Source organism: Ranitomeya imitator, chromosome 1 (assembly GCF_032444005.1).
Source record: "Ranitomeya imitator isolate aRanImi1 chromosome 1, aRanImi1.pri, whole genome shotgun sequence".
Taxonomy (NCBI): domain Eukaryota; kingdom Metazoa; phylum Chordata; class Amphibia; order Anura; family Dendrobatidae; genus Ranitomeya; species Ranitomeya imitator.
In genome coordinates this window covers 283029632-283042714 of record NC_091282.1, presented here as the reverse complement: position 1 = coordinate 283042714, position 13083 = coordinate 283029632, and the positions used below count along the sequence as shown (strand labels likewise).

The window sequence follows — 13083 nt, the reverse complement described above, 5'->3', positions numbered from 1 at the left end:
CTCCCCCTGTTTCACCCCTAACTGACTGTGTCACCTCCCCCTGTATCACCCCTGACTTACTGCATCACCTCCCCCTCCATCACCCCTGACTGACTGCATCACCTCCCCCTGAATCACCCCTGACTGACTGCAACACCTCCCCCTGTATCACCCCTGACTGCATCACTTCCCCCTGAATCACCCCTGACTGACTGCATCCCCTCCCCCGTATCACCCCTGACTGACTGTGTCATCTCCCCTTGTATCACCCCTGACTGACTGCATCACCTCCCCCTGAATCACCCCTGACTGACTGCATCACCGCCCCCTGTATCACCCCTGTCTGATTCCATCCCCTCCCCCTGTATCACTGCTGACTGTGTCACCTCCCCCTGTATCACCCCTGACTGACTGCATCACCTCCCCTGTATCACCCTTGACTGACTACATCACCTCCCCCTGAATCACCCCTGACTGTGTCACCTGCCCCTGTATCACCCCAGACTGACTGCGTCATCTCCCCCTGTATCACCCCTGACTGACTGTGTCTCCTCCCCCTGTATCACTCCTGACTGACTGCGTCATCTCCCCCCGGAATCACGTCAGACTGACTTCGTCATTACCCCCTGTATCACCCCTGACTGACTGCATCACCTCCCCCTGAATCACCCCTGACTGACTGCGTCACCGCCCCCTGTATCACCCCTGACTGACTCCATCCCCTCCCCCTGTATCACCCCTAACTGACTGCATCACCTCCCCCTGAATCACCCCTGACTGACTGCATCCCCTCCCCCCGTATGACCCCAGACTGACTGTGTCACCTCCCCCTGTATCACCCCTGACTGATTGCATCCCCTCTCCCTGTATCACCCCTGACTGACTGTGTCACCTCCTCCTGTATCATTCCTGACTGACTGCATCACCTCCCCCTGTATCACCCCTGACTGACTGCATCACCTCCCCCTGAATCACCCCTGACTGACTGCATCACCGCCCCCTCTATCACCCTTGACTGACTCCATCCCCTGCCCCTGTATCACCCCTACCTGACTGTGTCACCTCCCCCTGTATCACCCCTAACTGTCTGCGTCATCTCCCCCTGTATCACCCCAGACAGACTGCATCATCTCCCCCTGTATCACCCTAGACTGACTGCGTCATCTCCCCCTATATCACCCCAGACTGACTGCGTCACCTCCCCCTGTATCTCCCCAGACTGACTGTGTCATCTCTTTCAATATTACTCCAATGTCATACATAAGTGATCTAGGACCCCCAGCACTAGAAGATGGGGCATTCACATAATGTATTTGCTGCAGAGATCAAGCAGAAAATTAACAGTGAAAATATACACAGACATTGTGCAGATATTGCTACGTTTACTACTACCGCCATGGATTTTCTCAGAATATAGATGAGATGTCATAAAATCCCCTCCTGTACACTGGTGCTATAATATAATAATAATATAATTGGCCTAGTGGTTAATAAACACCAGGAAACATTTATCATTGAGTTTGAACCAAAACGTGGGTGCCAACCAATGCTATATCATTAAGACGTGTACTACCTTATGTTATGCCCTGATATTAGTGTATTTTACCGCACAATTGGTGGTCTTGTATTTATTTTTATGTAGCTACATAGTGGTCCCCAAGAATGATTTTCTCTGGTGGGCCCAAGGTGCTCCAGTCCGACGCTGGCTGCGGGCTGCAAGCCTCAGCTCGCACCGGCACTTCAATATGAGCCGGGATGATGAACTTCAATTGCAGGGGTGGCCAATGGGTACCCAAATGAACAGTGAGGCCAGATTGAGGCGCTTAACTGCCACTGTCAGTGATTGACAATTGCTTTTAATAGGTTAGCAGTGATGTCTGGTAGCTAGTGTTGAACATTCCGATACTGCAAATATCGGGTATCGGCCGATATTTGCTGTATCAGAATTCCGATACCGAGTTCCGATATTTTTGCTATATCGGAAATCGGAATCGGCGTGTGCGGTGCGTATGGTTCCAAGGGTCTGGAGGAGAGGAGACTCTCCTTCAGGCCCTGGGATCCATATTCATGTATTAAATAAAGAATAAAAATAAAAAATAAGGATATACTCACCACTCCGGCGAACCCTGGCTGTCACCGCTGCGAGCTCTGCCTCCGTTCCTAAGAATGCAGTGAGTGAAGGACCTTAGATGACGTCGCGGTCACGTGAGCGGTCAGATGACCACGACGTCATCGAAGGTCCTTCACTCACTGCATTCTTAGGAACGGAGGCAGACACTCGCAGCGGTGACAGCCAGGGTCCTTCGGAGGGGTGAGTATATACATATTTTTTATTTTTATTCTTTATTTTTTACATGAATATGGATCCCAGGGCCTGAAGGAGAGTTTCCTCTCCTTCAGACCCTGGGAACCATCCAGGATACCTTCCGATATGTGTGTCCCATTGACTTGCATTGGTATCGGGTATCGGTATTGGCGATATCCGATATTTTTGGGATATCGGCCGATACCATCCGATACCAATACCTTTGAATATCGGAAGGTATCACTCAACACTACTGGTAGCTCCAATCACCGCTATTAAACTTCCTGACATTCTGCATGACATATATTTCCATCAAGGTATGTTAAGAGGTTAGATAAGCAAGGAGGTCTTTCACATTTGTACTTTTCTGTATGTCCATCATATTCAACTAGGAAAAGGGAATAGAAGAAAAATAACAACTAAAGCTCATATTTTTAACTTTCATCATATCTAGAGGTGTTTAAATAGATTAATGTTGGTTAAGTATTATCTATATGAACATAAATCTTTATATTATCATATCTTAGGGATAAGAAACACATTTATAATTAGAAAAAATAGTATATGGATTAAAGGCACATAGTGCGCTCCTATCACACTAAATATGACAGAAATGTTGCAAAATGTGTATTAAATCAAATAAGCATCTGGTATGTATTATATTTCAGAAGTTTCCATGGAAGATATAGCAAAAGAGGCATCAACAAGTTAATTCAAAATGCACATTATATATATATATACAGTATATATATATACAGTATATATATATATATATATATATATATATATATGTATATATTTTAATAATAATTAGTGCATATGAATATTGTCTCCTTAATACTATTGATGATGGGGAGACATCAATGGCTAAAAAGTCATGACTTTATTAAATAGCAGAGATGAGTGAATTATGTTGTTGGTTAATTTGCTGATTTGCCAGTCAATAAAATACAATAGAATAATAGAATAAATTTACTAATTACTTTCTGCCAGTTGCCAAAAAAAAATATTAGACCTAGTTAATTGATCTTCAATGCATCTTAACAGTCATTAAAAATGCAATAAATTTGCACATCATAGTCCAATAAACCTGCTCCTTTACACAAATATCTTATCAGCCCATCAATGAACAAAAGCAAGCAGGCATTGCCATAAAGGGCAGTTGTTATTAATCCCAAATGACATAAGTGGGGTATGAAATATGAACAGGATGACTTTGCATGTAAATGTTTGTTTGCGTAAGACAAAATTAGATTATTCTACACAACAACCTGAAATCCACTTTTGTGTTTAAAGCATATTTTGTTGCATATTCTGTGACAAAACCCACGTGAGAACCTGTCTCAAATTATTTTCAATGAGAAATCTACATTAAGATATTTGCTAAAGGTGTTTGTACGTTTGTGTGCATGTGCGTCGGTGTGCTTACGTGTGTGTGTAATGTACACTGCTGTGATCTACTTTTACTCACACAAAAAAATGCAATGATGAGAAAAGCACGGGCATGAGAAGAAGGGTTAATGTTAGCAGTATTCTCTGAATGCTGATGAGTATTACTACGTCACGTTGCACAGGCGCTCTGTGTTGGAACAAAGACACACAGCCACACGCACAAATACAATGACATACAAAAATACACAGATTCTCCTGCACACAACTGCAGGATTACACATGTAGACATAAGATTTGTTTACTGTATTTTTTACAAAACCCAATTATATGCTGTCTATCGTCACCAGTAAATGTAAATCCTGGCATTAAGAAATGCTCTTCCTTGCACATAGCATTTAGAGGCTGCAGTCTGCTTACGAGCTGCTTCCATATCAGGGAGAAAACCAGTGATGGGAGGTGGTGCTGAAATAGACAGCTCCCTGTTCCAGAACAGCACTGAGGATCGGAGAGCTAAAGGAGGGACGTGGTGCTGAAAGAACAGCTCCATAGATGAGAGAACAGAGCAGTGGAGACATAGAGGAGGGACATAGTGCTGAGACAACAGCTCCATACCCAAACACTGGCCAGAGGGATGTGGTGCTGAAAGAACAGCTCCTGAACCTTTCAGAGAGTATATTGAACTAGGCAGGGCACAACTAGAGTCTGATGTTAGCCAATGGAATTCTCTAGTCACATATATTCATTTGTAGCTAATTCCCAATGAATGTCTTCTGCTGTAGATGCCCTCTCCACAACAGGCTGTTGGGTTGCAGCTGTACATTGCTGTGGAGCTAAAGGATCATCTTCAAATGTATCAGATGCTTTGCCTTGTACTACATGATGTGTCACTTGGTTTCTTCCATTCTGGACGGCTCTGTTGGGGCTCGGTGTAAATGAGAGACTTCACTTGGGATGCCCTGATGCTGGATCTCCACAGATTTCATGGCGGTGGCACGAAAAATCAAAACTTTGCTGACTGTGAATATTTTAGTTTTCGTGGGGATCATCCTGTTTTCGGTTTACTGCAGGATCCAGGACAGATCCCAGGAGCTTGTGCAGATTGTGAGAAGTTCTGACCGCAGAGTAAGGAGCAGAAACACCAAAGTGGGAGCTTTGGTTGACAGAGAGTCTATACTGCAAAGACTGGATCACCTAGAAGAAGTAGTTTATAACCAACTAAATGGTAAGATGATCTCTGTATTTCATTGAATTGTCGATCTTATAGCCGGATTTCTTAGTGTTTATTTGTTGTACTTTCTGGGCCTCTCTATGTCATTTAGTTGGATGTCTTTATTTCAGAGCTTCATATTTGATATCCCTGAATATAAAAGTAAATGTATTTTTAACATCAAATAGATGTATACACTAAAATACATTTGAAAAACACATTATTAATGCTGTGTGGGATTCATAAAAAATATAGATTTCACTTTGGATATAAGAATACAGTTTATTCATTGAAAGTGTGATCTAAATACATTAATCTGCAAAACACAATGTGTCAATATTGTACTGCTAAGATTTAGGTGTTCGTGTGTGTGTTTGTTACATTTTATACAAAGGCTGAACAAGCCATACTTCCATGCTTCCATCGCAGAAAATTGATTGCATTTGTTTCCCTGTGTAGGCATGTCCATTGACCTTGGACAAATGCCTGCTCTCTTACATGGAATGGTTTTTGGATGTTTGATTGCATGTAATTAATAGAAAGGCTATTGCTATTTGAAATACGAATTTAAAGTAGTAGATAATTTAAGCAGAAACACTCCCTTTGATGATGGATAGACAATTACTTAATAGCGCTGCTAAATGTTGGTGAGTGCAGTGGAGCAATAACATTCATTTAGTGTAAAAGGATTTAAAATCAAAAGGTCATAGTGGAAAAAGGTCCTGAGGAATCCTGGTACTTAGTGGTTCATAGATATAGACTTTCAATCAACTGTTAAACAGTGTTGTAGCTTTCTATTTTTAGGTTTGTTCCAGATAAAATGTCTACATAATAAACCTACCGTTCTTGGTTCTGTAAATCAAATACAATTGATGTAAAAATATATATTGCAAGGTATCTTTCCTAGCTCACCAAAGACACAAAATAAGACAAACTCTGATTTTAAATAACCTTTTTCTTAAGGCTTGGGATGTAAAAATGTCCTTCAGATACCAAAGAGGTTAATGATGACAAGACCATCTACCTGAGTTATACTGCTCTTAGGAGTGAGAGGAATGTTTGATTCACAAACCATTGATTTATTGACTTGTTGTATTATGTAGTATTGCCATGTATGCACAAGTATTGAGGGACACATTGTTTAGCAATGGGTAGAAGATTTAGATATTGAATATGGAATATAGAATTTCATTAACTGCCAGTTTATTCAAGCCTATAAACACACACACACACACACACACACACGTATGTTACATACGTATAACGTATGTTATATATATGTATGCATGTTACTTTAGTTAGATAGTTTCTGATATACTTCTTCATAATATACAGTTCAAACATTAGAAGCTAAAACTTTTACTGCATAAAAAACGCATCTTAAAGAGTACTTTTTCTTTAATATTTTCCCTTTCTTATGTGTCCTGCAAATCAATTGGATCCAGGTCCCGAGACCCCCAATGATCACTCAAAAAATTGCTCAGAAGCACACTGCTCAGCAGGCAGAAGTGCTGAGCTCCGGAACGACAGTACACACAAAGTGGGCACATGCTCAATAAAAAGTCTATCAACCTGCACACTGCTCTGTGCACACGCTCATTCAAAAGCTCAGTTCTTCAGCCTCCTGAGCAGTTCACTTTTGAGCCTTTTTTAGTGGTTTGGTGGGGCTCAAAATCTTGGGACCTGTTCCCCACCTCTATCAAGGCAAAAAAAATATTCAAAAGAATAAAAGATGGAAACTGTTTAAGCATAATATAATCATTTAGCAACTATAAGTGATGAGCGAATATACTCGCTACTCGAGATTTCCCGAGCACGCTTGGGTGACCTCCGAGTATTTTTTAGTGCTCGGAGATTTAGTTTCTTTCGCTGCAGCTGAATGATTTACATCTGTTAGCCAGCATAAGTACATGTGGTGGTTGCCTGGTTGCTAAGGAATCCTCACATGTACTTATGCTGCTAACAGATGTAAATCATTCAGCTGAGGTGAGGACCCCCGAACATGCTCGAGAAATCTCGAGTAACGAGTATATTCGCTCATCACTAGCAACGATCTATCAAAACACATGACTGTAAAAGTATTATGTTTTAGCACTGCATAAATCACTTCAAGTTTTGTAGTTTTTTTTAACATATTGTTTTGTATTTTGTAAATCTGTAAAGAATAAGTTAGTGAGGGAGGAAACGTCTCCTTGAATTCAAAACAAAGTCTACAAATCTAGGGTTATTTTAGTAGTACTCCACAAAGCAAGAATTTCTTACGGATCTTATGATGGCTTTATTAAGGTTTCTCATCAGAAGTTGCCAGTGGGATTGCTGTTGTGAATTCTGTGGCTGAATTCACTCCTGTGGTCACAAGTGGTACTGCAGCTTCTGAGCTTCCTCCCTCAGGTGTTCTGGTGAGCTCGTTGGCTGCTTTGTTATTTAACTCCACCTGATTCTGTCTTCCTTGCTCCTTGTCAATGTTCCAGTGTTGGATCTGAGCTTCTGGATCTTTCCTGTGGCCTGCTGCTCTGCTTAGATAAGTGCTTCTTTGCTTTTGTTGCTACTTTTTCTGTCCAGCTTGTCATTTCGTTTTGCTGGAAGCTCTGAGACGCAAAGGGTGTACCGCCGTGCCGTTAGTTCGGCACGGTGGGTCTTTTTGCCCCCTTTGCGTGGTTTTTTGCTTTAGGGTTTTTTGTAGACTGCAAAGTTCTCTTTGCTATCCTCGCTCTATCTAGAATATCGGGCCTCACTTTGCTGAATCTATTTCATCCCTACGTTTGTCTTTTCATCTTGCTAACAGTCATTATATGTGGGGGGCTGCCTTTTCCTTTGGGGTATTTCTCTGAGGCAAGTCAGGCTTGTTTTTCTATCTTCAGGCTAGTCAGCTCCTCAGGCTGTGCCGAGTTGCATAGGTAGTGTCAGGCGCAATCCACAGCTGCCTTTAGTTGTGTTTAGGTTAGGTTCAGGTATTGCGGTCTACAGAGATTCCACGTCTCAGAGCTCGTTCTATTGTTTTTGGGTTATTGTCAGATCACTGTATGTGCTCTGATTGCTGGCACACTGTGTCACTGGATTGCCTACATAACAGTACAAGGAGCCCACCTAATGATTCTCAATAGAGGGAAAAAAGAAGTTCTGACATCATTTTTTTTCTCAGCTCTGTGTTCAGTCTTTTTTTTCCCCTAGACATTTGGGTGTTTCAGGACACAGGTGTGGACATGGATATTCAGGGTCTGTGCTCTTCAATGGATAATCTCGTTACACATGTACAAAGGATTCAAGATACTATTGATCAGAAATCTATGTTAGAACCAAGAATTCCTATTCCTGATTTGTTTTTTGGTGATAGAACTAAGTTTCTTAATTTCAAAAATAATTGTAGGCTGTTTCTGGCCTTGAAACCTCATTCTTCTGGTAATCCTATTCAACAGGTTTTGATTATTATTTCTTTTTTGCGCGGCGACCCTCAGGACTGGGCATTTTCTCTTGCGCCAGGAGACCCTGCATTGAGTAATGTCAATGCGTTTTTCCTGGCGCTCGGATTACTTTACGATGAGCCTAATTCAGTGGATCAGGCTGAGAAAAATTTGCTGGCTTTGTGCCAGGGTCAGGATGATATAGAAGTATATTGTCAGAAATTTAGGAAGTGGTCAGTACTCACTCTGTGGAATGAATCTGCGCTGGCAGCTTTGTTCAGAAAGGGTCTCTCTGAGGCTCTTAAGGATGTCATGATGGGTTTTCCTATGCCTGCTGGTTTGAATGAGTCTATGTCTTTGGCCATTCAGATCGGTCGACGCTTGCGCGAGCGTAAATCTGTGCACCATTTGGCGGTATTGTCTAAGATTAAACCTGAGCCTATGCAGTGCGATAGGACTATGACCAGAGTTGAACGGCAAGAACACAGACATCTGAATGGTCTGTGTTTCTACTGTGGTGATTCCACTCATGCTATTTCTGATTGTCCTAAGCGCACTAAGCGGTTCGATAGGTCTGCCGTCATTGGTACTGTACAATCCAAATTCCTTCTGTCCATTACCTTGATATGCTCTTTGTCATCGTATTCTGTCATGGCGTTTGTGGATTCAGGCGCTGCCCTGAATCTGATGGATTTGGATTATGCTAAACGTTGTGGGTTTTTCTTGGAGCCTTTACGGTGTCCTATTCCGTTGAGAGGAATTGATGCTACACCTTTGGCCAAGAATAAACCTCAGTACTGGACCCAGCTGACCATGTGCATGGCTCCTGCACATCAGGAAGTTATTCGCTTTCTGGTGCTACATAATCTGCATGATGTGGTCGTGTTGGGGTTGCCATGGCTGCAAACCCATAATCCAGTATTGGATTGGAACTCTATGTCGGTATCCAGCTGGGGTTGTCAGGGGGTACATGGTGATGTTCCATTTTTGTCTATTTCGTCATCCACTCCTTCTGAGGTCCCAGAGTTCTTGTCTGATTATCAGGATGTATTTGAAGAGCCCAAGTCCGATGCCCTACCTCCGCATAGGGATTGTGATTGTGCTATCAATTTGATTCCTGGTAGTAAATTCCCTAAAGGTCGATTATTTAATTTATCCGTGCCTGAACACGCCGCTATGCGCAGTTATGTGAAGGAATCCCTGGAGAAGGGACATATTCGCCCATCGTCATCACCACTGGGAGCAGGGTTCTTTTTTGTAGCCAAGAAGGATGGTTCGCTGAGACCGTGTATTGATTATCGCCTTCTTAATAAGATCACTGTGAAATTTCAGTATCCCTTGCCATTGTTATCTGACTTGTTTGCTCGGATTAAGGGGGCTAGTTGGTTCACTAAGATAGATCTTCGTGGTGCGTATAATCTGGTGAGAATCAGGCAAGGAGATGAATGGAAAACTGCATTTAATACGCCCGAGGGTCATTTTGAGTATCTAGTGATGCCGTTCGGACTTGCCAATGCTCCATCTGTGTTTCAGTCTTTTATGCATGACATCTTCCGTGAGTATCTGGATAAATTCCTGATTGTTTACTTGGATGACATTTTGATCTTCTCTAATGATTGGGACTCTCATGTGAAGCAGGTCAGAATGGTTTTCCAGGTCCTGCGTGCTAATTCTTTGTTTGTGAAGGGATCAAAGTGTCTCTTCGGTGTGCAGAAAGTTTCATTTTTGGGGTTCATCTTTTCCCCTTCTACTATCGAGATGGATCCGGTTAAGGTCCAAGCAATCCAGGATTGGACTCAGCCGACATCTCTGAAAAGTCTGCAAGAATTCCTGGGCTTTGCTAATTTTTATCGTCGCTTCATCTGTAATTTTTCTAGCATTGCCAAACCATTGACCGATTTGACCAAGAAGGGTGCTGATTTGGTTAATTGGTCTTCTGCTGCTGTGGAAGCTTTTCAGGAGTTGAAGCATCGTTTTTGTTCTGCCCCTGTGTTGTGTCAACCAGATGTTTCTCTTCCGTTCCAGGTCGAGGTTGATGCTTCTGAGATTGGAGCAGGGGCGGTTTTGTCACAGAGAGGTTCTGGTTGCTCAGTGTTGAAACCATGTGCTTTCTTTTCCAGGAAGTTTTCGGCTGCTGAGCGTAATTATGATGTGGGCAACCGAGAGTTGCTGACCACTTCCTAAATTTTAACCTCGTTTTATTGGTCCGTATAGGATTTCTGAGATTCTCAATCCTGTGTCTTTTCGTCTGACCCTCCCAGACTCCTTTTCCATACATAATGTATTCCATAGGTCGTTGTTGCGGAGATACGTGGCACCTATGGTTCCATCTGTTGAGCCTCCTGCCCCGGTTTTGGTGGAGGGGGAATTGGAGTATATTGTGGAGAAAATTTTGGATTCTCGTGTTTCTAGACGGAAACTCCAGTATCTGGTTAAATGGAAGGGTTATGCTCAGGAAGATAATTCCTGGGTTTTTGCCTCTGATGTCCATGCTCCAGATCTTGTTCGTATCTTTCATGTGGCTCATCCTGGTCAGCCTGGGGGCTCTGGTGAGGGTTCGGTGACCCCTCCTCAAGGGGGGGGGGGTACTGTTGTGAATTCTGTGGCTGAATTCACTCCTGTGGTCACAAGTGGTACTGCAGCTTCTGAGCTTCCTCCCTCAGGTGTTCTGGTGAGCTCTTTGGCTGCTTTGTTATTTAACTCCACCTGATTCTGTCTTCCTTGCTCCTTGTCAATGTTCCAGTGTTGGATCTGAGCTTCTGGATCTTTCCTGTGGCCTGCTGCTCTGCTTAGATAAGTGCTTTTTGCTTTTGTTGCTACTTTTTCTGTCCAGCTTGTCATTTCGTTTTGCTGGAAGCTCTGAGACGCAAAGGGTGTACCGCCGTGCCGTTAGTTCGGCACGGTGGGTCTTTTTGCCCCCTTTGCGTGGTTTTTTGCTTTAAGGTTTTTTGTAGACTGCAAAGTTCTCTTTGCTATCCTCGCTCTATCTAGAATATCGGGCCTCACTTTGCTGAATCTATTTCATCCCTACGTTTGTCTTTTCATCTTGCTAACAGTCATTATATGTGGGGGGCTGCCTTTTCCTTTGGGGTATTTCTCTGAGGCAAGTCAGGCTTGTTTTTCTATCTTCAGGCTAGTCAGCTCCTCAGGCTGTGCCGAGTTGCATAGGTAGTGTCAGGCGCAATCCACAGCTGCCTTTAGTTGTGTTTAGGTTAGGTTCAGGTATTGCGGTCTACAGAGATTCCACGTCTCAGAGCTCGTTCTATTGTTTTTGGGTTATTGTCAGATCACTGTATGTGCTCTGATTGCTGGCACACTGTGTCACTGGATTGCCTACATAACAGTACAAGGAGCCCACCTAATGATTCTCAATAGAGGGAAAAAGGAAGTTCTGACATCATTTTTTTTTCTCAGCTCTGTGTTCAGTCTTTTTTTTCCCCTAGACATTTGGGTGTTTCAGGACACAGGTGTGGACATGGATATTCAGGGTCTGTGCTCTTCAATGGATAATCTCGTTACACATGTACAAAGGATTCAAGATACTATTGATCAGAAATCTATGTTAGAACCAAGAATTCCTATTCCTGATTTGTTTTTTGGTGATAGAACTAAGTTTCTTAATTTCAAAAATAATTGTAGGCTGTTTCTGGCCTTGAAACCTCATTCTTCTGGTAATCCTATTCAACAGGTTTTGATTATTATTTCTTTTTTGCGCGGCGACCCTCAGGACTGGGCATTTTCTCTTGCGCCAGGAGACCCTGCATTGAGTAATGTCAATGCGTTTTTCCTGGCGCTCGGATTACTTTACGATGAGCCTAATTCAGTGGATCAGGCTGAGAAAAATTTGCTGGCTTTGTGCCAGGGTCAGGATGATATAGAAGTATATTGTCAGAAATTTAGGAAGTGGTCAGTACTCACTCTGTGGAATGAATCTGCGCTGGCAGCTTTGTTCAGAAAGGGTCTCTCTGAGGCTCTTAAGGATGTCATGATGGGTTTTCCTATGCCTGCTGGTTTGAATGAGTCTATGTCTTTGGCCATTCAGATCGGTCGACGCTTGCGCGAGCGTAAATCTGTGCACCATTTGGCGGTATTGTCTAAGATTAAACCTGAGCCTATGCAGTGCGATAGGACTATGACCAGAGTTGAACGGCAAGAACACAGACGTCTGAATGGTCTGTGTTTCTACTGTGGTGATTCCACTCATGCTATTTCTGATTGTCCTAAGCGCACTAAGCGGTTCGATAGGTCTGCCGTCATTGGTACTGTACAATCCAAATTCCTTCTGTCCATTACCTTGATATGCTCTTTGTCATCGTATTCTGTCATGGCGTTTGTGGATTCAGGCGCTGCCCTGAATCTGATGGATTTGGATTATGCTAAACGTTGTGGGTTTTTCTTGGAGCCTTTACGGTGTCCTATTCCGTTGAGAGGAATTGATGCTACACCTTTGGCCAAGAATAAACCTCAGTACTGGACCCAGCTGACCATGTGCATGGCTCCTGCACATCAGGAAGTTATTCGCTTTCTGGTGCTACATAATCTGCATGATGTGGTCGTGTTGGGGTTGCCATGGCTGCAAACCCATAATCCAGTATTGGATTGGAACTCTATGTCGGTATCCAGCTGGGGTTGTCAGGGGGTACATGGTGATGTTCCATTTTTGTCTATTTCGTCATCCACTCCTTCTGAGGTCCCAGAGTTCTTGTCTGATTATCAGGATGTATTTGAAGAGCCCAAGTCCGATGCCCTACCTCCGCATAGGGATTGTGATTGTGCTATCAATTTGATTCCTGGTAGTA

At 43.0% G+C, this 13083-nt stretch overlaps 1 protein-coding gene across 2 annotated transcripts in view; it reads left to right on the top strand.

The window, feature by feature from the left end:
- The first annotated feature begins 3860 nt into the window (after positions 1 to 3860).
- GALNT9 (polypeptide N-acetylgalactosaminyltransferase 9) overlaps positions 3861 to 13083 on the top strand; it is a 773980-nt gene continuing 764757 nt past the window's right edge. The window contains exon 1 of one of the 2 annotated variants that reach the window (XM_069756073.1): positions 3861 to 4898. In XM_069756073.1, coding sequence (XP_069612174.1) covers positions 4658 to 4898 — 241 coding nt within the window. In that variant the 5' untranslated portion in view covers positions 3861 to 4657. The remainder of the gene's footprint in view (positions 4899 to 13083) is intronic. The other variant, XM_069756074.1, reaches the window with a different exon arrangement.